The following is a 24,812-nucleotide window of genomic DNA, read 5'->3' on the forward strand; positions in this document are numbered from 1 at the left end:
TGGGAGGTATGTGTCCCTATTCAAACCCACATGTTTTCAGTGAGAAAACTACCTTCCCGTTGCTCAGATTAAGTTTTAGATTTGTCTTTTGTCTTATCCAGTTATCTCAGAGTCTAAAAATTGTTGTGAAGATTGTCACTTCAGCTCAACCTGGAATGAGATATATAGACCCCATCATCCCAAAGTGATGGATGACTTCTTCCAATGGTTTCATATACTATAGATAATAAATAACATAGGACTACTGGATCTAATCCAAGCTTTGTAGCATTCCACCATTCGTCACCCATCACTAAGCCACCCAGAGTTACCCTGTGATAAAATGGGCGGCCAATAAATTTAATAAATAAATAAAGTGGAATAATTTACTTATCTTGCAGCTGGCAGTGCCAAATTTGAAGAGGTTCAGGAGGTTGAATGAATCCCAGGTGGCCTTGCAAGACCCATAGTGCCAGCTATGATTTACATCTAGATTTTAAATCAGCTCTCAGTTACGGGATCCTTCTGGACTCAGGTCTTGCTGGAAGAACAGGTGGAAGTAATGGTCAAGAGAGACGTTGCTCAGATCTCATTGGTGTGCCAGTTTTGGTTTTATCTTGAATGGGACACACTGAAGATGTGCAAACTATCACTTGGTGTTTGAATTACAGGTAGTCCTCAACTGTTTTTCACACTTACAACTGTTGCAGCATCCCAATGGTCATGTGATCAAAATTCAGACACTTGGCCACTGGCAAGCATTCCTGAGTACTGCAGTGTCTCAGGGTCATACGATCTCCTACTGCAGACATGTCAAACTCGTGACGTCGCGCAACATCTCAGAGCTTTTTCTCCATTGACGGCAATGGGGTGGGCACGGTTTCCTGGTGATGCGTCTAGCCCGCGGGCCGGCAGTTTAACACCCCTGTCCTACTGCAACCTTCTGACAAGCAGAGTCAGTGGGAAAGCCAGATTCACTTAATAACTGTGTTAGTAACTTAACAATTGCAGTGATTCACTGAACTGTAGCAAGAAAGGCCATAAAATGGGGCAAAACTCATTTAACTGTTGTTTAGCAATGTAAATTTTGGGCTCAGTTGTGTTGTAAGTCCAGGACTACCTGTACTGACCATGACTTCCGACTACTACTAGTTCTGCTGTATGACTTCTGATTTTTCTACTGGTTCTACTGTATGTATGACCTCGTACTGCTATTTTCACTATGTGGGACTGCTTTGAAGACCATCCAGAAACTTCAGTCTACTGGCTAATCACAGTATTGTTATATAGAACCATTGTTATTGGAGTTTATGGGTTAGTTGCAATTGAAACTGCTGGCTATTGCTTATAAAAGCTCTGTATTGCTTGGGGTTTACGTATCATGGAGACAGTTGCAAATTCTGCCTGTGTAACTTGGATAAAAATAAAGATTGCCTCTTGAAGTCCCTTTCCTGTCAGGAGGTCCAACAAAGGGTGCACAAAGGCAGGCATTCTGAGTGTTAGTTCTCTTCCTTTGGAACAACTTATGTCTGAGGCAAGAACGGCATTGTTAAGACCTGGAGGTTAAACAGACTGGAGTAAAATCCATGCCAAATGTGAAGATGCTACTTGACGTTGTTGCGAGATGTGATCTTGAATTTTCCATTTTATTATTCTTGCTGTTATATTGTGGGAGGGTGGGGTTTTTTGGTACATTGCCTATAGTCTTTGGATCGAGATGTGTCATAAATCTTAGCAAGAAATTAATTAATTAATTAATTAATTAATTAATTAATTAGCCCAGTGACAGAATCATAGTGTTGGAAAGACCAGACGTAAGAAGACAGGAAGCAGAAGGCACATGGCTTTATTTTCTATACAAATCTTGTTTAATAACCAAGCGATTTAGATAGAATATCTATTGCTTCCAGGGAATGTGTCACTGCCTTGCTTTATTAAAGCACAGTTCTTGTTTTTCCATTAGATGTTATTGTTCAAGTGTATCTGCTGTTCCAACTGTTGGTATCTACACCACCGTGCCGCCGGCGTGTCCCTATATTTATTTCTCATTCCTACAAAAAGAAGATAGAAGAAGCAGTTACCTTGCCAGTCACCTCAAATGCTCGAAGCCAAAGTCTTGGCCTTTATTTAGTTTTTCACACTTCAGTTTACATGCTGTGCCCCAGAGATGCAATAATGAGGGAAACTGGTAGGTTTCTGCAAGCCAGGCCTTCAATGGGAAGTATGTCCTGCAGTCCGTGAAAGGTGGAATAGGGAGACACGGCTGGGAATTGCTAATTACGACTATATACAGCATCAGTAAGCAAGCAAATTGTTGGCAATGGCATGGAAGACCAGGCAGGTGCTAGAAATGTCAGTGCTGGACCTTGGTTAATCAAAGCAAAAGTGGATAAGAAACATCAGTGGGACAGTGAAGAGCAATAGATGCCCCAAGGTTGGGGAACTGCAGTTGAGAAAAATAGGAAAGAGGAATGGATAGTATGGCAGGAAAGAGGGAACCATGGATGGGAAAACCAGAGATAGTGGCAGGCCAGGGTTTTTCTTGTGGCTGATGAAAATTGCACGTTGGCTTGATGGGGTGGAAGGGAAAGAAAAAAAAATGAATAGAGAAGCTAGAGAAGAAAGCAAAATCATTGAAAAGAATACCTTCCCTTTTCCACCTGTCAAAGCATAGTGCCAGCAAAGTTGCTTTGTTCCTAATTCTGCGTTGCTGCTATTCCAACATGTAGCAGTGGTGATTTTCTACACATTTTGCATGCAGTACTTGTGCTTAAGTTTGTTTTATTATCTTGGTTCTACAATGTTCAGTGATATCTACGTTGTCCATGGAGAAGTTTAATGAAGTGGGCTCTGAGAATATTGTCTTTGACTGGGCTTGTGATGGGCATATGGTGTAGTTTTGACAGTTTTGGTAAAAGCAAAATGTGTTTGAAGCCTAACTGGACAGCTGCCTTTTCTTACCGCCATAAACATAATGGAAGCAACTTAGGGTGAAAAACACCAAGCTCATTAAGAGTTTCAATTTCTTAATTTTCTCGGTTTGATGAGAAACAGATGCTGATTTTCAAGAGATATCTAAATAGATTCTCCCCAGAGTGCTTTTATAGTTGAAGTTGTAAATTGTAAAAATAGTTCAGAATGAACCAGAACTTAACTATGCTCATTCTGTCTTAAATGCAAAGACTTAGCGTTTTACAGATCTAAATTTTTTAAAAATATTTTTTTTTAAATAATTTGAATAGGCTACTTGATAGAATGGGTTTCATAATGTAAGGTTCACCTGGCACAAATGCATGTGGTATGCTGACCTTCGGGGAAGAAATGGCAGATGGATAATGGTTCAGTGCGAAGTGGAGCTGACAAGCGTGACAGAATAAAGAGCTGGTGAATAGTCCTGCTCGTTGATAATTTCTTCCTGGACAGAGAAAGGACTTGAGATTATCCACAAGTGCTCCAGACAGTTGCTCCTTGTGAGGAGATTGCAAGACAGTAGACTCTCATGGGTTTACAGCTCTCAGATAAGATAAGATAACCTTTATTGTCATTTTTTTTACTGTGGACACAACGGCACACATCAGAAATGAAATTTAGTTGCCCGCTCTCAAAGTGAAACACATACATGATACACACCTAAACATACTATAGTCAACATATGTATAGACCCACACCCCTACATATACATAACAAATAAATATTAAATACTGTCCATCTTGAATATATAACGGAAGGAGGAAGCCTGAGAGTTCACAAGGTTAATGCTGTATGGAATGAAACGATGGCGGAATCTGGATGTTCTGCTGCGGATACCATGAAGCCTCCTCCCAGTAGGTAACAAGGAAAGCAGGTTAGGAGATGAGAGAATAGCCATCTCCCTCAACCAGCAGTTGTATCTTTGAAAGGTCACTAACTTTGCATATTTCCTTTTCTGGTCACTTTCAGAAATTGGTTGTTATTTATTTATTTATGAAAAATTTATATGGCCACCCAACTGATATACAAGTCACACCATACAGCGCCCCCTCTCCCCCCCCCCTCCCAGGGTAGCAACAACACAATTTAATCAGCCCCTTGATCAGTTCTATTTCCATTTGTGGTCCCCAGGTCCATTGACAAAACTACATCTTCGGGGCCTTTTAGGAAAGGTAGCAACCAATTGTACCTTTGATGGAATGATATTCCATAGAGAAGAGGCCACCACCAGGAAGGTCTTTTTTGTGGTCCCGTAATAAATTAAACCTAATAAATGTCAACTGCTTTTTAGCTATTAGCACTAGGTGAGTCTCCTTCCATCCTTAGTGAAAGAAGTTTTAAATACATGTTTAAGGACTAAAAACAACAGCAAAACAAATTCACAGTACACTCAGAGGAATAATAAAGCAGGAAGGATTGACCTGTATGAAGCGTTTAAGTATAAATGCAACAATTTCTGCCGACCTCTGTTTACAGTTGGTTCTAAATGAAGCTGAAGACATTGGCATAGAAATCTGTAGCACCTTCAGCTTATTTGTATATTACGCCAAATATCTACTGCTGTTCTTAATGAAATGCTCAGTGAATTGCTGTCTGAATAAAATAAAATCTTTTGTTTATTTTATGTTCACAATGCTAACATACAGAATCCTGGAAAATCAGACTCATACAAAGAATAACATAGCTTTAATAATGCAGAGCTCATTTTAATTTTGCTGTGGAAAGGCACAAATCCTCTTTTCCCTTGCAGTTCAATATCTTGTACATGTTTTGAGCTATGTGCTGTAGTATTAGTGGATTGGAAGGTAGCACTCATATTAATCACTTTGGAACTCAAAAATTTGCTTCACTGTAACAAAACTGGAGAATATGAGAATTTCGTTGCTGAATGCATGGTTAATATGTGCATATGTGAATGCCAGTTGTTAGAACTGACATTCTGTTTTCTAATCTGATACCACTTGGGATTTTCTAAATCATTGCACTTAACCTTTCATCAGATTTCCTGGATGAGCTGGAGCAGTGAGAGAGCCATCTCTTCAGTAACTGAGCAATTCGAAAATTAGACATTGTAAATGTTGAGAAAAGTTTATTAAAACATTGTGTTCTCACTTTATAAACTTCTGCCTTTGTGTGCGGTTTACACTATTACAGAACATGTACTTCTACACGTGTTCTTATGATTATGTACAGTTTGATGGGATGAATTTTACGGTTCGGATCTTCATTCTGAAGCTTTACACCATTTATTATACCTCATCCTGATGTTTGCCGAAGTTGTGATGAGTTGAATATTTGATGGCTTTAAAATACTCTACAGCCAAAGAAATAACGACTGCAACATTTCTATGTATGGAAAAGTCTGTACATAACTCTGGTTTCGGGGTAGTCAATACTTAGACTGAAATATGATTATTTTAGATGTTTTGGTTCATATAGAGAGTGAAATTGGGTTATTTGTTCTGAATGTGACCAAAATGTTTTGAGCAGAAATGCCATGTTGGGAGCTTCTTCCTTACTGCTGAGACCATTGTGAGAAGAAATGGTTGCACAGGCCAGTGGTAGCAGTGGTTGATGGGAGGGAGGGAAAGAAATGAGAATGCTGTGAAGATGGGGTGACACCCAGGACATGGGAAGGTGGAAGGGACACAGAGAGTGACACATTTCATCGTTCTGCTTGATCCAAATGATCATCCTGGGGTGCCCTCAGATTTTGTTTTGGCCCAATTGTGGTCAGAATGAAGATTCAGCGGAATTGCTGGGATACAATGACTTTTTTTGGTTTTGAAACTGTATTTTACATGCACCCCCATAATTGCATTCCAATAAAGTGGTAAGTCATAGTTTCCACATGACGAGCCCAAGCTTCAGGGAGCTGTGATCCACATGAACCATGGGATGTTGAAATGATCCTGGTCCGTAAAATAGGATTTGGTTCGGGTTTTTTTTGGTCTAAATAATTACCATTCATTGTTCAGGATGACAAGATGATGCTCTGCTAAGTAAAACTAAGCAAAAGCCTCCACAATATGGGAACAGAGTGAAAGTATGTGTACATGAAGCTTGCTGCTACTCAATTATATTAGACTATGTGCTACTTTTTATCATTTTCATGCATGCCTTCCTTTTTAACCCTTAATATCTTTTTAAATCTTATAATTTTCACGCTTCTGTAGAGTTAATCTAGAGTTATTTATTCAGGTACAGTTGCCTTAAAAGAACTGTCAATGAATATTAAAAATATGTCAATTATTTTAGCTTCCAGAAACTGAAAAGCTGAACATGGTAGACAAGCTAATCAATGCAACACCTGGAATTGGTGCAAATGAACTGAAAAATAATGTCTTCTACAAGGTAAGCCGGCAGATGGCAACTGTGATGATAAGTTACAATTCTCTATTGTTCTCTTCCTGATTTTACTATTTTTCTGTTCAAAAGAGCAATGTTGTTGTTTCATATGCCGGTTCTTTCTTTTTGTGTAAAATATGGGCCGCCAAGGATATGGGTGGTTGATTTACAGGTAGTCCTCAAGTTACAATGGCAAATGGGACTGGATTTTCCCTTGCTAAACAACGCCGTTGAAAAGCTCAACGTCATGTGATCACATTGCTTAGTGATAGCAATCCCTGCAGTCTTCGTTGCCATCATTAACCAAATTTTGTTAGTCATTAGCCAAGAACCCACCCCACTCCGAGCCATTCCCAGCTTAGTCCCTCCCAGATCTGAACTTCGGTCCTTCCAAGGACAGTCACTGCCTCCCCTTCAGCTTCCCCCAACTGCCTCTTCCCCTTACCTACACCCTTTGGGCCAACCTGCACCCTGCCTTGTAGGCCAGCAAGAGTCCCAGAACCACGCTGCTTGGTGGCTGGTTGCAAAGCTGTGGTGCAGGGGCTTCTTGGCATGCCGCGGCTCTAAGGTTGTAAGAAACCCACAAGCCTCTGTACATCATGAAGCCACAGCCACCGTAGAAAGCTGTAGCCACCCTGACCCAGCAGCGCAGCAGGAAACTGCAACTGCCCTGTGAAGCCCCAGCTGCATCAGCCTGGATCAGCCCAGCAATGGGAGCAAGAAGATGGGAAAAGTCAGTTGGGGTGGCAGAGCACAAGGGAGGCCAAAAGGGCACAGATAGTGGGAGATAGGCAGGGAGAGAGAATAGAAGCACCGCTGCAGTCATAAGTGTAGGCGGACAGCCAAGCGACCCGATTTTGCTTCATGTGACTGGTGGCTGTAATGGCTGTAACTTCAGGAACCCTTTCTTCAGTGCTGCTGCAACTTTCAGTGGTTGCTGAATGAACTGTCAGGTGCAAAGGACCACACCTTAAGTTTCAGTTCAGAAGATTTATTATTCAAGCCTACACATAAGAATCTAGTGAACTAATGGTCAGCTTTAAATTGGCGCTAGATAAGGGTCAACTGAATTCAAGGGAGGCTGGACGTCGATTCTTTGTGGCAACGTAACAGGACGCGGTGGCTCAGTGGGTTAGGACACTGAGCTTGTTGATCAGAAGGTCGGCAGTTTGGCGGGTTGAATCCCAAGTGCCGCGTAGCAGAGTGAGCGCCTGTTACTCGTCCCAGCGTCTGCCAACCTAGCAGTTCGAAAGCATGTAAAAATGCAAGTAGAAAAATAGGGACCACTCCGGTGGGAAGGTAACAGTGCTCTGTGCACCTTTGGCATCTAGTCATGCCGGCCACATGACCACAGAAACGTCCTTGGACAAGCGCTGGCTCTTCAGCTTTGAAACGGAGATGAGCACCGGCCCCTAGAGTCAGAAACGACTAGCACGCATGTGCGGGGGAACCTTTACCTTTTACCTTTAACAGATCCCAAGTGATGACACAAATTAACTCCACCCTCCAGCTCTACCTGCTCTTCTGTATAAGTGGTCGAAACTCAAGGACTACTTGTACTGATCTATATCCTAATACTACAGTAAACTACCAATAGCTGTGCTAAAAATTTATGAATATTTTTCCAGGGTGAAAGTACTGAAAGTGTCAGGCTATTGAAATGTAACTTACATTTAAGAAAGAGTTGCACTTTGTCTGAAGAAGCTTTTGCTGAAACTTGAACTTACAAGTGCTACTTCAGATCTGCTTCACAGAGCTCATTAATGCGTTCAACAAGGTCTTGTGTCCTACTTCAGGGAGCAGGCTTGATTGCTCTGAGTTCTAGAAATAATTTAGAAACAATTTTAATATCTGAAAATAACAGAAACCCTTCATTGGTTATACTTTGTCTCCTATGTATAGATATATTGACCATGTGCTCTCTTGTGATATGACCCCACCCTCCTAAACATTGTGTGATATCCCGACCAGATTCATGTGGCCATCTTCATTGGTCTCTATTTGTCTCAGGAAAGACTGTCAGAAGTAATGGGTACTAAAACAATGTGGTTCATTCTGATGCATTTGCATATCAACATATTTAGTTTTAAATATGTATCTTTTGTTAAATAAAAATATCTGATCAGCAATTTGCAGTCATGTCAATTTACATACAAATTCATGAAGTTGTATAATACATACTTTGTGACATCTAGATCAGGCATGTCAAAGTGCCGGCCCGCAGGCTGGATGTGTCACGCCGAAACCACGCCCACCCCATTGCCGGCAATGGGGAAGAAGTCCTGATATGTCAGGCGACGTCGCAAGTTTGACATGCCTGATCTAGATATTCTTACTTTAGTTCTCCCTAATCCAGATCCTATCAGGACTGTGTGCCTAGAATTTCCAGCCAGCATGACTGATAAAGTTAGTTTCAACATAATCCGATGAAAACTAGATTGTAATTCCACATCACATGGCTTGAAATGAAACATTTCTTTCTGGGTGTTTAAAATTAATTTATTTTAATTCTCCAGATGTTTTGGATTGCAGGAGCCATCACTCACACCTCAAAAAGTCAAATGATATATTGGCTGGCTTGGTACCAGGTTATTATCCAACTCTAGGCTGGATAAAAGTGATTTATTGGAGTTTTGAATAGTGCTTTTTTGTATAATTAATTGAAATAAAATTGTAGCCTATTCTTTTTACAGATCATACTTTTTTTTTAAAAAACAGGTCTCTTTCTGTGATGCTGCGGATTTAGTTCGTGTAAGAAAAGTTTACTTGCTTGGTGGATATGCCTATGTTCCTCAGCAGGATTTTGTTACCATTGTCCTGAACAATTACAGAACCAAACTATCAAAAGCTCTGGCAGTATGTATTTTTTTTTCTTCTTCCTAATTTGCTGTGTTCTCTATGGTCCCTTACTTGTTTTCTGTTCACAAATATCAGCTTTGTGTCCAGTCAGGGGAAAAGACTGATTTCAGCTGGGTAGATTTAGCTTGCAGCATTGAAGTATTTTAAGCTTAGAAATTATAGTCATGTGAAAAAGTTTTACTCTTATTGCGGGATCCTGAATGCTCTCTGAACTGGATTATTTTCTTGCAGGTGTTTTATAATTCAACGAGGTAAACATCATCAGTGCTAGAAGTGGGTGGGGTTTGTTTTCTGTTAATAGCTTGCCCTGTCCACATTGGTGGGAGTGTTCTTGGTAGTTCTTTGATTAAGCTGTTGTGTTTGGTGGTTGTGTCTGTTGTTAATCCTGGTAATCATCTCTGTTTATCTGGGTATTGACTGCTGGCGAGGAACAATTTTGGTCTTTTTGTTTTCTTTTTAGCTTTCTGATTGCCTCTTTTGAATGATATGCAGGTGTTGCTTATCTCTGTGTACTTGTTGCTGGCTGATTTGTCCGAGTGCCAGGCTTCCAGGAATTCTTTAGCAGTTTTGGACTTCGCTTGGTCTAGTGGTATCTTGAACCTGAAGTATTATTATGAAGCACCTTATTATTCTTGCTGATAGACTAAATCTTTGTCATTGGGAAGTGATCTATCCCTCCTAAACTCTTAATTAACATCTTTATACTGTAATAGGCTTTAGATGGCCAGAATTGTGGATTGTGGGAGCAAGTTTGTTAAATTTGTATTATTAATGAGATGAAGAATGATGTAAATAGGCAATCATGGTGCACAATCCTACAATCACCCTGTCAGTTAAATGCCAGGCAGTATCAGAGTTTGATACACATCTTTTCTCAGTCATGGGTTTTATAGCATACACTCAGGAGATTCATTTTCTGCATGGGACAAAACTGTATTCTTTTAAAACTAGAGGCAGAAGGAGGTATGGAGCAAGTGGTTTTTGTGTCTGAGTTAAGAAAATAAGTGGAGAGTATCTTCAGCCCAATTGCTCTGATGAGTGGCTGAGATTACTGTATACCATGAAGCCAAAAAATCAGAGAACTTTGTTATAGTACAGCATTGAAGTAACTTTTAAGGAACAAAGAATTGCTCTAGTTCAGGGGTGTTGAAACGTGGCCCTTTTATGACTTGTGGGCTTCAACTCCCAGAATTCTGGGAGTTGAAGCCCACAAGTCATAAAAGGGCCACGTTTCAAGACCCCTGCTCCAGTTAGAGATTGTATTTTTTAATTTATTTTGTCTTTATGCTTTGGAAGCCTTATTCTCTCTTATCTTTTTTCTCTGTACAACTAGGGCATTCTGTGTAATTTGAGTTCAAGATTTACTTTTCTGCTTTTTAATTTCTTGGGAGCTGATATTTAAGATGAAAGCCATCGTTATCCCATGGTCATTAATTATTGTGGGCGAACAGTGTCTTGTGGTCTACTGGGAACTTCGTATAGATTTTTTAAATTGGGTTTCATATATTTCTTCGATTCCTTTTTTAAAAGAAATACAGTTTGATTTTTTACCTCTTGCCAGATTTATTTGTCCTATACTAGGATAGAAATTCCTGGAACCTCTAAGGAAGTGGGTTGGGTTGTGAGAGAGTAAGTGCTCCAAAGTCACACAAAACCAGCTTTCTTGCCTAAAGGAGAACGAAAACTCATTGTGTTCTGATTTCTAGACCAGCACCTAAACCACAACACCAAACTAGCTCTGTATCAAAAGGTGTTATGATTTTAATTAACAGATTTTCTAAGCTGTTGAAAAACATAGGAAAGGCTGTATTTTAACCTGTGTTGTCAGAGTTGTCTTGGATTCATCTCATATTCCTGAGGAAAAAGTACGTATTTTCCCCTAACGTCTGTATATTAAGCATGTTACATTGCATGTCTCCATTTAATTTAGTGCTATTTAGTGTTCTATTAATCCACTCCAGTTGGAATATGCTTTCTTTTCTTTGCACGTAGGAATTCTTTTTTGGCTAGATTATTTCTTGATGCCATTTGATATTCTAAAATTAAAGTATGTGATATGAATACCAATACAATTCATGCTTCTGTGAAGTTTATTGCTTTATGTGATTCAAATATGAATACAGTCAAGAACTACTTAAAGACTGGATGTTTGCTAAGTGATAAGGATTTTATTAAACAGATGCAACCAAAAATGGCAGAAGATTTCCCCCTGCCCCACAAAGCAGAAACCCAGTTATGCCATCTCTGATAATGCCCAATTATAACATACATAAAAACCAGAAATAACTGTTAGCTAAAGTTAAAATTTTTAGGGAGGCTTTATCTCTTAACTGATACAGATCTTTGGTGCCTATTATGTGTGAATTTTGCAAGCTGTATATTTTCTTCTCACTAAGGAGATTCTTGGAAAAGGGAAATAAATCAAATAAGACCCGTAACTATTTAATATTCAGGAAACAAATGACATTTTGTATAGGATTGAAGATTTATTAATTAAGGTTGTTTTTTTAAATTTGATTCCAAGTTGTATAATACTGAAATAGATTAGACTTGATGTCACTGAATCCCAGAAATAATCTAAAATTACAAGAATTTGGACCTTGTGCTATGTTCTAATTCCTTAGTTTATCTTGGTAAAAGAACGAAAGACTGGCTGAGCCCGAGGGAGAGTCAAGTAGGGAATTAGTCTGGAATTGTTATGTAGGCGCGAGAAGGCAAAGTTCAACTCTCCTCCCCTTAAATGCCATTAAACCTTATTTAGGCTGGCCCAGGTGCAAACTGCCAGTCTGGGAAGACTCCTGCGAAAAAAGAGGTTTTTTTTCCTCTTTTCAGCCCATTTCCTCATCTTTCATATATTTGTTTTATGATTTTGTCCTCATTCCTCCTAGTTATATGAACAAATCACCTCAATGTGATCCTTTCATATTGGCCACTTGCTTTTCTATTCGATCCACATTTATTTAGCACCTGTTAATTCCTGATTCTTTTCCCCCCTTGTTTTAACTAACACACATGCGGCTTAAGAAGCCCATTTCCCACTGCATTCAACTTATTACAAGTACTCCTTGACTTATGATCATTTAACACTGCCCCCTGTTTACCATTGCAGGGCTGTAAGAATAGATGAAGTTGTAGCACACGCCAAATGGTACTTGTTCGTAAATGACAAAAATTTACTTAAGTATACGGCTTAGAAAGCATTCTAGATAATTTAGATAAGGGGTGTCAAACTCAATTTCATTGAGGGCCGCATCAGCTTTGCAGTTGCCCTCAGGGGGCCGGGTGGGTATGGCCAGGGTGGGCGTGGCCTACTGGGTGGGCGTGGCTAGAGTGCGTATGGCTTACTGGGTGGGCGTGGCCAGCTCTACATCGTTCGCATCAAGGGTGCCTATGGGGGCCTGGGCAGGAGTGGGACAGATCTGAGGGTCTCTGGCAGAAGGAGGGTCTCTGGGCCAGGGCCAAGGCAGTGGAGGCCGTTCCCTCACTGTTTCCAGGATGGCTTCGCGGGCCACATGAAACCACTTCGCGGGCCGGATCTGGCCCCCGGGCCTTGTGTTTGACATGTCCGATTTAGATTATTAGCATCTGTAATAAAAAAAAATCACAGCCCTGTCTGCCATAACAGAAAGAACAGAGGTCTTTTCAGTTTCTTAATAGAAACCTTCTGGATCACTGCAGAATATTAGCTGGATGTCCAAAGAGAATATTCAATGAACGTTCTTCTGAATTTTATTTTCAGTTAGTACATCTTCCCTGTGCAGTTTCCTGATTGTTTTGATATTTTTTTTTTAAAATGCCCTTGGCTAGTTTCATTATAGGCTCTGCTTTTTTTTTTTACAGTTTGCCTGCCAAGTGTAAGAGCACCTGTATCGTTCTTGCTGATGTTTTTTCTTGCTTTGTGGCTTTGTCTACAAGCAGAAATGAGAAAAGAAAAAAAGGGGATTGCGTGAATAACAGTAAAATTAAACAAAGCAAGAGTTTAGGAAGAGGTACATTGCCTCTGCAGAATTAGTCGCACCTATGTGTGCACATTCATACATGACCTTTGCATTGCTTATCTGCAGAATGAAGAGCAGAACAAGCTCCTAGAAGTCACCTATCTTAGGAACTCTTAACTTTGACTTAACAAAGGCTTTGTTTTGTTTTAAACAGAACAATAATTTACCTGATAGGCTAGCAGTTGTACAATCGTTGAGCCATCCATTGTCCGTCTTAGCTGCTTCCCTCTTAACATTCCCCTCCCATATTACCCATCCAGTCTAAATTAATAGCAGAAAAGTCATGACTAGTCCCTGCTAGGCTGGAAAAGGCCTAGAAAATTACAGTCCATTTACCGGTACTTGTTACAAAACTATAGCCAAACTGCTCTGCTTGGAACAGTTGGAGCACTTAAAACGGCACCCCTCAAAAACACTGAAACTTACTTTGATGTTTTAAATCACAGCACTTTATTCCATGCTCAGAAAATTCAACGCAGCTGCTATGAGGTTAGAATATTGAGGTTGAAACATTTTGCACATGTCTGCTATTTCTGTTCAGAAAGTCACGTGTCTCCACATTGCTTTGCTTGACATATAGTCACCCCCGAACATGAACAGACTGTTTACAAAATCATCTTGTTCTGATGGAGAAGATATTTGTTGCTAGGAAACACAAGAACAATAAAATAGTTCCTTCTTGCAAACCCTTTGGCAGTTTGATTCATCAACTTTGTACTTGAAAATTGTAGAAAACGTTCGCACATTTTCACTTCAAAATTTTTGCATGATGGTGTCCAAATGCAAAAAAGCATTTAGTATGGTATATCCCTTTCAATTTATAGTTGCTAAAGCATAAAATATAATTTTACGAATACATATTTTGATAAATGGACCTGAAGTTGAATTTTATTAAAGGCAGCTAAATTCATAGAACTTTTATTCAGTGGGAGGCGAGGGCACAGTTTGTGTTCTGATTATCTAATTCAGTCTTCAATTGTATCATGTTGAATATGGTACATTAGAGAGATAATGGAGGAAGGATAAATCAAGGGCCCGAATAAATATAACAGTGGTCAGCCATTTATTGGCAAGCTGTAGGATGAGCCGTGGTGGCGCAGCGGTTAGAATGCAGGTCTGCAGGCTAATTCTGCTGACTCCCGGCTGCCAGCAGTTTGGCAACTCGATTCTCACCGGCTCAAGGTTGACTCAGCCTTCCATTCTTCTGAGGTCAGTAAAATGAGGACCCAGATTGTTGGGGACAATATGATGACTCTATAAACCTCTTTAAGAGGCTGTAAAGCAGTATATAAGTGTAAGTGCTTTTGCTATTGCTATTGAGGATGAATCCGTTTCTTACCTCTCAATTAGAAGAAAAGTTTTGAAAGTAAGAAGTTGTTTCTTTTCCTGCCTTGCCAAAAGTCATAGCAGGGCAAGAGAAACATTATCCCATCTCTTCACCTCATAATAATATATTATCCAGAACTTTCTAGATGTTTTTGAACTAAAACTAACATAATCCTTAACCTTCTGCTCTATACCAGTAGCTTATAAAAAAAGATAGTCCAGCCATTGGTTCAACACCATGTTGTTAAATCCTCTTTGTCGTCTTGTTGACCTTTTGGAGGAAAGCCAAAAGAAAAGTATGTTGCTGCTTCCAAAAAGCCAAGGCAGAAGGAAAAGCAGACATTGCACAGGTCACAAAACTATTTTTTTTAAAAGGAACATATGGTAAACAAATGTCATAAAAGAAGAATCCTACAGTGTTAGATATACTAACTTAAAATCAGAGGGTATGCTAGTATTCCAATAAATCCTAAAATCCATGTGTACAAAATATACAGTTAAAATTAAAGAGTTTCTAAAGCTTGGGATTTGTTCTGAGTGCCAGAACTGAACAGCTCTCACTCTTCTCAGTCAGAAATTGATTGCTTATCAAAACTGATTTCTACATTTCAACAGTGTAATTTGGGGCTGCTTAGCAGGAGGTAGGTTATTTTATTGCTGTTGTCAAATACTTGGGAATTGAATCAATCTATTGTAAGTAATCCAGATATCTACCACCAGAACTAGATCTGTTTCTAATGTCTTATTATCTGGTAGTGTATATCTGTATCCGTTATTATGTTTACTAATCCATACAGCAGTCAAGATCACTTTATTTTTTAATATTTCAACGTATGCCAGACTCCAAGCAAGTTGCTAATGAATGGAATACAAATATGCTATCATAATTTTGCTAAACATTGTTTGCTATCAGCAACATCGAGATTTGTTATTCATAGATTTTATGTGCTGAAATATATATGTAATATATATTGCATGAGCAGAAAATGTCCTAGTAGCTTCTCGTTGATATCTTTATTATTGCAATGAATCTCAGTAACTTTACCTTAAAGTGTATCTTTCTTAAAGTAAGTGAAAAAAGTTATCATTTTCTAGAAACTTTAAATCTGGTCTTCCTTCCTCCCTTCCTTGTTTCCTTCCTCCCTTGCTCCCTCCCTCCCTGTCAGGGAAAGTTCCAGGAGGAAGAGATTTTTTAAAATATAATTTTATGGAAGTCTTAAAAACAAAGATAAAAACTCATACAAACTAATATAGAGTAAGATAGGGGGGGAAGGAAAAGAAATTGAGGAGAGAGAGCAAGAAAGAAAAAGAAAAAAGAAGAAGATGTGGCTTCCAATCTTCTCTACAGCAGTTATAAGTACATATATAAATTTACCTCTTTCCTTAAAAATCACATTGGGACTCTTTTCCTTATCTAACTATTAAAATCATAAATCATAAGTATATTTTTTCTGTTTTATGCAAAAAGTGTATAGGGGTTTCCAGTCAGCAATAAACATAGATTTTGTTCTTTCTCTAACCAGACAAGTCAATTGCGTCACGTTAGCAAATTCTATCATCTTTAAGCATTCCTCCACTGTAGGTATTGACAAATCTTTCCATCTTTGTGCATTCAATAATGTCACTGCGATTATATACAACTACGTTCCATGTCTTTTTTTCCAATTCTTTGTCCATAAGTGCCAAGCAGAAGAATTCTAGTGTCAATTATATATTAATCTTTAAAACCTCTGAATCAGTGTATGCACCGCCCTGAGTCCTTTGGGAGAAGGGCGGTATACAAATAAAATTAATAATAATAATAATAATAATAATAATAATAATAATAATAATAATAATAATAATAATTTAAATCCAAAATTTCTAGCTTTTTTGCACATCTACCAAGCATCATAAAAAGTAGATAATTTCTAGCTTTTTTGCACATCCACATCCACTTTTTTTGCACATCCACCAAGCATTGTAACATCCATATGATGCTTGGTGGATGAGCAAAAAAGCTGTGGATCACAACCCTTCTTGTTCATATTTCCAATGGAATGCAAAGTGCCTTTATGCATTCTAAACAGTTACTTTGTGTCATATATCAGGGGTCCCCAACCTATAGTCTGCAGCCCGGTACCGGGTTGTGGCCTCTTAGCCACCGGGCCGCGGGAATAGCTGGCGAGCCCCCCACTCATGGTAGCGCTGTTGCATGGGCACCAGTGGCCCTGTTTGCACATGCGCAGGTGCACTAGCACCACCACCAGCATCACACGGGTGCTAGCGGCCCATTTGCATATGTGCATGGGCACCAGCAACCCGTTTGTACGGGCGCCAGTGACCATTTGTACATGCGTGTGGATGCCAGTGCACTGCCACAGGTGCACATGGCTTGCTTCTGTATGTGCATGCATACTAGCACCGCCGCTGTGTGCGCGCACATTTCCCTCCTCCTCCCTTTTGTTCCAGGCCGCCAAGCTAGAAGGTTGGGGAGTTCTGTCATATACCAACAATTCTCTTTAAGATTATAACGTAGTATAAATTTCAATCCTTTCAACCGTATATTTTCCTTTGTTCTAACTGTATTATAACCAACATTTTAATCCATTTTATCATACCTTTATTTTTCATTTGTTTTTCTTCTGTTTCAAATTTCAATACAAGTTTATACCATTTGGCAATCACATTTGTATACAATTCTATTTCAAAATCTGTCCTTTGTCTACTTTACAAACTCTTTTGTCTACTTTAAAACTTTCTGATAATGGTAAATAAGAAAGCCACCAACCAAATATTCTTGACTGTATTTTGTATACCCCTTGACCAAATTCTAGCATCTCAACGATACGTTAATTATTTGTATTTGCCCATTATCTCTCATTTATAGGATGCTTTTTGTGCTGAGAGTCACAAGGTATTTTCAAATACAACTTGAAGCTTTTTAATGGTGATATCAGAGAGGAGTGGGGGAGATAAATAGCTATTAAGAAATATATACATTCTATTTCACTTCCAAAACCTCAGACAAAACAGTTTCGGAATCTCTGGCTTAGAGCTTAGAAGTTGAAAGGCTTAATGTTTTTCCCACATGGAATAATATTTTCATGTTTTTTGTCAAGGATTTGCCCTCCCCACCTCCACTATTTGGACCTGTAAACATCATCTATCATTGTAGCTTTTGCCAGTAAATTCTATTTGGAATTGAGAGGAGTTGTTGTTGTTAGCTGTGAAGTTGTGTCCGACCCATCGCGACCCTATGGACAACATTCCTCCAGGCCTTCCTGTCCTCTGCCATCTTTTGGAGTCCATTTAAGCTCACGCCTACTGCTTCAGTGACTCCATCCAGCCACCTCATTCTCTGACGGGAATTGAGAGTAGGGGTATGCAGTTTTGTGCAGATGGTGTTCAATAATATTTGATCACCTGAAGTTTCAAACTGTGAAGAAGGCTTTAAGTGTTTCGGCTTTAATATTTGAAAATTATGATTAATGAGGGTCTTGTCTCTTGAGATTTGTTTCGTGTACTGACTTCTGAGTGTTAACCCAAAGTAATTCGCTGTAACATAAATGGATGATTTTTATAATATGCATACACAAGGTTACAAGGTAATAACTTTGACACTGCAGTATAAAACATGATTAAAATGACTTTGTCCTATGGATGCCTCATGCTGAAGTGCAGTAGAGAAGTGCTTTCATTTTAGTATAATTTCACTTAATGCCTTCCTATTATTGTGGTGCCATTTATTATTTTTTTCTCTCTGCATTTCTGGTAGTATGGAGCAGTTAGAATCTGTTAGGCTGTGCTTGGAAGTTCAAGGCACTTGCAATGTTTTTTAAAATTTCTAAACAGTTTCAGTCACTGTACAATGAAGTGCATCACTTATTATTCCTTGCAAGGCCTTTGTAGGAGACACAATGCGCCAAGTGCCTATGCCAAAATAAAGTAAAATTAGATACAAGGGAGCTATTGAGCAGGTAATTGAAATGAACTATACACGAGGAATACAGTACTGGTAAATTCTACTTCGTTAAAGACTTTTCTTGTGCTTTAGAGTCCTTTGCCAAGTATCAGCTAGGTTTCAGATTAAAATCTTGATAGGTGGACATCTTCCGTCTTTTCCCTAGCTTTCTCTTATACATGGAGAATAGTTCAAGTAGGTTATTTACAGTACACTTTGACAGAATTGGAACTGATCGGTCTCTGTGATGATTTGGAGTTCCATGTTGATTCTGAGTTAAGTGTACAATGTTATTATTCAAATTACTTCAGGTAGTCCCCAGCCAGTTGCAGCACCCATCCAGGCCTCAGTAATTTAAAATGAAAGAGCTAAGCAGCACTGGACCTGAATGGTTGGAAATGTAAGGTTTGTAGGTGACATTCTGAAGTCAATAAAGTAATCCAGGTGAAGGCAATGGAAAACTACTTACGTATGCTTAGTTAGCAGACTATCTGAATTTCTCAAGCTTTGTCAAAATTCTTATTGCCTTTAGGTATTCCCCTCATTTATAGTCGAAGAAGAAATAAATACGATTGCGTAGTTTAGATATTTTGTTAGGCCGTAGACCACAGCAGCAACTTAAAAGAAGTCGTTAACAAATGTGTTCCTTGGAACTGTTACATGAACAAGCCATCTGTCGCATACAATCTATAGTAATTCTAATGGTTTCATTTCAGTCAACCATCTATTTTTAACTGGTGGGAATGTTCACAGATGGCAAGCTGTTAAAGAACAAAGTGCTTAGATTTACTACACAATTCTTTTTAGAGGGCTATCATTGATTTAGCTACAACATTACATTGGTTCCATTTCAAAAACCGAGCTTAACATTAAGCTTCTAATGACTTTCTGAAGTAAAATCACTGAAAATGAGTCTAGCATGTTGTCGTCTGTAGGCTGGTTGATCATGATGCAACAGCGATTCTAGTAAACTAGTGACCTCAAAACTTCTTTTCCTCACATGGAACAACTGAAGGAGATTACTTGCCTATTTCCCATGCCCTAGGCAGGTGGAAATAAAATAAATACTATTTTAGAATGTTTCTGAAGAATCTTCATTCTGATATTATTAAAATATGCTTCAGAAACTCTGTGAAACCAATTTAAGAAAGATAATCAAGCTAAAAATAGTACTCAGAGTTAGAATGTGCTGGCATGGTAATATGTTTATAAAGAATTGAGAATCTTGTTTACAAAAAAAAATAAACACATTTGGTTTGCTTGTTTTTACCTGATAAAGCTCAAAAGAGTAACTCATGGTTTAGATATTTTTATACCATGCTTTAGATTTTGCTTTGTAATTAAAAGTACATAGTGCATACTAAGAAATCATTGGGAACCACAAATCAATGAGATATATAGTCTTGCAAAACATTTGACAAAATAAATAAGACTTGTATGACAAGATTAATATCAAATATTTTTGCTCAGAAACGAAAAGTATACCAAAATTTTTATATACAACTTCAGTTTCTTAAACGTTGCACTTTTATAGAAGGACCTTCTTTTAGTGCAAGATTGGAAGATATGGAGAGGCCTGGCCCATAGAATCACCATGAGTTGGACATGACTGAATGGATAACATCATTATCATCTTGATACTTTGCTTTATAGTAGTAGTTCACTTAGAAATAATTATCTAAATTTTGAGATCTGAGGATTGCATCCAACAGTGTCACTTCCACCCAATTCAGTTTTGGAAGTTGGGAGATTCTTCAGAGCAGGATCTGGAGATTTTAGCAGAGGTGATAGGAAATTTTATTGACTAAGCAGAAGTCCGCTTGTATGGTATCATATATAATTCTCTGTTTCCATTTTGGTTGGTTTTTCCCCTCTCAATTCTTTGAGCAATTGTAGTCAGAGAGGCTCACACCAAATCAATGTATAAATATTTTGCAGAAAACTGTTATTCAAGGATTTCAGATTCCTTGATAGGTGCAATAGCTGGCACATAATGATATTTTTTAGAGGTGATGATCATTCTAATAATTTATTTGAATGTTTCACCCCAGGTTTATACAGTTGTTTCAATATCAACTGATATTAAAGATTGATATGATGTGTTAGTTATATTCCCCTTTCCTGTTTAATGTACAGTCTTTGTTCAGTCTATAGCAGTGGTGGTGAACCTATGGCACGAGTGCCAGAGGCGGCACTCAGAGCTCTCTCTCTGTGGGCACCTGCACCATGCCCTGGAGGTGGCAATTGTGCCTCTTCAACCAGCCGCCTGCTAATTTGCCGAGGTCCCACATGGCTGAATGCATCCCGGCACGGCTGGTTTCCCCCCCCACCATCCTGTCCCTCCTGGCCTCGCATGCTCTCCTTTTCCCAGGCACGACCCACTCCATCACCTCCTCAGCTGTAGGCCAACCATCCATCTTGGAGGCAGCTTCTTTGAACTGCTGGTGATGGGCTGCGAAGCCCCAGAGTGCGCCTGTCGAGGGGCCGGCAGGCTGTGGCTACTGATGGACACCGTTGGCCCCCATGCGCTCGCTGGCCTCTGTGTGCAGGGGCCAATGGTGTCAGGTAGCAGCTGCCCCAGCCCTTGCCTTGCCCCATGGCAATGGCACCCCCACCCTGCCTCGCCTCACCCCACAGGATGAGTCTTCTGCCTACCGCCCCACCTGCCAAAGACCTCCTGGAGCTTCCCCAACCCTGTCCACCCCCCACAGGTGTCCCTCCCCACGAGCAACATTGAGGTGACCACACCCACCTTGGCTACACCCACCCAATCTTCCATGACCACCATAGCCACATCCACCAGTGGACCATGCCCACTTGGCACCGAGCGATAAGTAAGTGGATTTTGGGTTCTGGTTTGGGCACTCGGTCTCTAAAAGGTTCGCCACCACCGGTCTATAGTATGTGTGGATTTAACTTACATTTTCTCACTGTTATAATGATTACTAATTGCTTAGTTTATGCAGTGTGTTTGTTGATTAAAATATACAAAACAGGCTTCTCACTATTTCTCAATCTTTTGACGCTGATGTTTCTTAGGTTCAGTTAGTAATGTGCTTCTTGCATACAGAACTTATTTAAATGGCTGATTAACAACACTAAAAGCACCCAAAATACCTAATACTTAAAATCATCTAGCTGGCTTGATTATGAAATATTATTTTCTATTTCTTTTTCTCTGTGGTCTTGATCTATGCAAGCTCATTGATTGTATAATTCAGGGGTCCCCAACCCCCAGTCCGTGGACCAGGACCAGCATGCCAGCAACCGGGCTGCACAAACAAGCAAAGCCCCATCTGCGAGATGCAGTCAGCACACAAAACCACGCACCCTCTGGTCTGCGGGAAAAATCTCTCTCCACAGAACCGGTCCCTAGTGCCCAAAGTTTGGGGACCTCTAGTATAGTTGATGCCTCTTGGGATCTTTGAGCAGCAGATACATCATCCCCTTATAATCCCTCTCAAGCTTTATGGCTTTTTAGGTGAGACTCCTTTAAGGTGCAACTCGTGATTTTAGTGTATTGTATTTTTATTTCGTTTACCGTTGATTTTTATATGTGATTTACCTGAAGCTATAAAGGAATTCTCACATTCTCTTTTTCTTAATAGTTGATTTTACATTTGCGATTCTTGTCTAACTCTACCTCACCCTCAAAAAAAGGGGTGTGTGTGATTTATTTAATTACGCGCATATAAACTACAAGCACCAGAAGGTGGCCCTACTGCTAAGCTTGTAAGCCGCCCTGAGTCTTCGGAGAAGGGCGGGATATAAATGGAATTAAAATAAAATAAAAAAATTCCATTTTTACTCCCTTTCACGTTCTTGCCCGTAAGGCACACAGGCTGTGGGATTCCTGTCCCTCTCCTATGCTGGGGTTAGTAGGGAGGGCACCGGGTAAAGGCATTCTCCTGGAACATAGATGATTATACTAAGTACCAAGTGGCTATACAGGTAGTCCTCGATTTATGACCACAATTGAGCCCAAAATTTCTGTTGCTAAGCAAGACAGTTGTTAAGTGAGTTGTGCCCCATTTTTCAACCTTTCTTGTCACAGTTGTTAAGTGAATCACTGCACTTAAGTCAGTAACACCATGGTTATGTGAATTTGGCATCCCCATTTATTTTGTTTGTCAGAAGGTCAGATGAGCCCAGGACATTGCAACCATCATAAACATGAGCCAGTTGCTAAGCGTCTGAATTTTGATTATATGACCACAGAGATGATGCAAAGGTTGTAAATGTGAAAAACGGTTATAAATCGCTTTTTCTGGTGCCATTGTAACTTCACAAATGGTCACTAAATGAATGGTTGTAAATCAAGGATTTCCCATCCTAGGACAGGAAGGCAAAGCAGGAAACGTAAGCCAAAAGGCTTCTGAGAAAGGAGGTCTTCTCACGGTGGGTTTTATCCTGCCATGACGGTTACAATTGAAGGCAAATGTCTTTAGCAACAGAAATAAATGTTTTGTGCTTAATGTTGGAAGTTTCTTATACATGGAATAGCTAGCATTATTTTAGCTAGATGAACAATCATTTTAGTTCATTAAATTCATTTAATTATCATTAAAATCCAGCTAAGCTGGACACATTATTGGTCAGTAGGAAACTAGGTTCTTGGTTTGGAGTTCAGCTTGCATAATTACAATTACTAGCTGATATCATTCCTAAGCTGGATAATATTCATCAGAGTCACCCATGCCTGACTTATATTCCTGACTGTTAAATTGTGAGGGGTATCTTTTGGGAAGAGATTGCAAGCTTTAGCTAGTAGAAATGTTTTTTTGCTGATTGGTACAACTACTGTAGTGTATTACATGCATGTCAGAAAATTGCACTCTGGATGTCACTTACAGTTGCAAGAAAAAGTATGTGAACCCTTTGGGATTACGTGGAGTTTTGCATGAATTGGCCATAAAATGCGCTCTAAACGTCATGTACGTATATACTTGAGTATAAGCCGACTCGAGTATAAGCCGAGACCCCTAATTTTACCCCCAAAAACTGGAAAAAGTTATTGACTCGAGTATAAGCCGAGGCTGGGATCCGCCGTTCTGCAAGCCTCCGCCGCCGGCAGAGGCTCGATCCGCCGTTCTGCAAGCCTCCGCCGCCGGCAGAGGCTCGATCCGCCGTTCTGCAAGCCTCCGCTGCCCCATTCTCTCAATGGGAGGCTTGCTTCGGCTGCTTTTCTTTTGGCAGAGCCATCCATACTGGAGGTGGATGGGGGCAGGGCTGGTGCACGTTTTGCCTCTCTCGCCCGGTGGAGAAAAGGGGGCAGCGGGAGCCTCTGGGTGCCCAAGCCACGTCGGAGGGTCTCCAACCTGTGTGTGTGTGTGTGTGTGTGTGTGTGTGTGGCGGGGGGGGGAAAAATCAAATTGGATCTTTTTATTGATGTATCGTACTTTTATTCGGTATTAGGTTTTTATGGATCAATTATGAACACCCGGGGTCCCTCTGCGACTTACGGGCGGAATATCTAACTTCAGAGCCGTCCTCTCCGGCTGCGGTGGCCTGGGGGAGGGCAGCGCGGGGCTCTAGGAGGTACTCAAGATAGTTGGGGGGGATCCAACCTGCCGCGGGGGGTGGGAGTGGGACTTTAGTCACGGACGGCGAGAGGAACCTTCGGAAGGGGAAGCGGGAACGAAGAGAAGATGAGGGTGGAGCGATCGGGTAGCCGGTAACTCAAGTTCCCCGAGTGGCTTTCAGCACTGGAGAAAATGCAAAATCGCTCGAGACCAAACTCGAAGGAATCAGCTGCCGGTGGGAACGAGGCAATCCGTGCGGTCCCGTGACAGCCAGTCAGGCAAGCAACGCGAAGAGCGGCAGGGCTTTATTTTTGTACCGTGGAGCTCCCCCTCCCCCTCCTCCCAAACTCCCCCTCTCTCCCCCTTCCCCCCACTTCCCAGAGCTGAATACAGGGTATTAACCGGCGGCGGAGGCTTGCAGAACGGCGGATCGAGCCTCTGTCGCCGGCGGAGGCTGGATCCGCGCTCCGCAAGCCTCTGCCGCCGGCGGAGGCTGGATCCACGCTCCGCAAGCCTCTGCCGCCGGCAAAGGCTGGATCTGCGCTCCGCAAGCCTCTGCCGCCGGCGGAGGCTGGATCCGCGCTCCGCAAGCCTCTGCCGCCGGCGGAGGCTGGATCCGCACTCCTCAAGCCTCTGCTGCCGGCGGAGGCTGGATCCGCGCTCCACAAGCCTCTGCCGCCGGCGGAGGCTGGATCCGCGCTCCGCAAGCCTCTGCCGCCGGCGGAGGCTGGATCCGCGCTCTGCAAGCCTCTGCCGCCGGCGGAGGCTGGATCCGCGCTCCGCAAGCCTCTGCCGCCGGCTGGATCCGCGCTCCGCAAGCCTCTGCCGCCGGCGGAGGCTGGATCCGCGCTCCGCAAACCTCTGCCG

General features: G+C 40.8%; 1 protein-coding gene across 1 annotated transcript in view; it reads left to right on the forward strand.

Moving 5' to 3' along the window:
* The window catches only part of PRIM2 (DNA primase subunit 2), a 102,453-nt gene that overhangs the window by 19,069 nt on the left and 58,572 nt on the right, over window positions 1–24,812 (forward strand). The window contains exons 6-7 of the mRNA XM_081318535.1: window positions 6,208–6,303; window positions 9,016–9,153. Of these exons, the coding sequence (XP_081174661.1) occupies window positions 6,208–6,303; window positions 9,016–9,153 (234 nt within the window). The remainder of the gene's footprint in view (window positions 1–6,207; window positions 6,304–9,015; window positions 9,154–24,812) is intronic.

This window comes from Vipera berus (genome assembly GCF_964194415.1).
Source record: "Vipera berus genome assembly, chromosome: 1".
Taxonomy (NCBI): Eukaryota; Metazoa; Chordata; class Lepidosauria; order Squamata; family Viperidae; genus Vipera; species Vipera berus.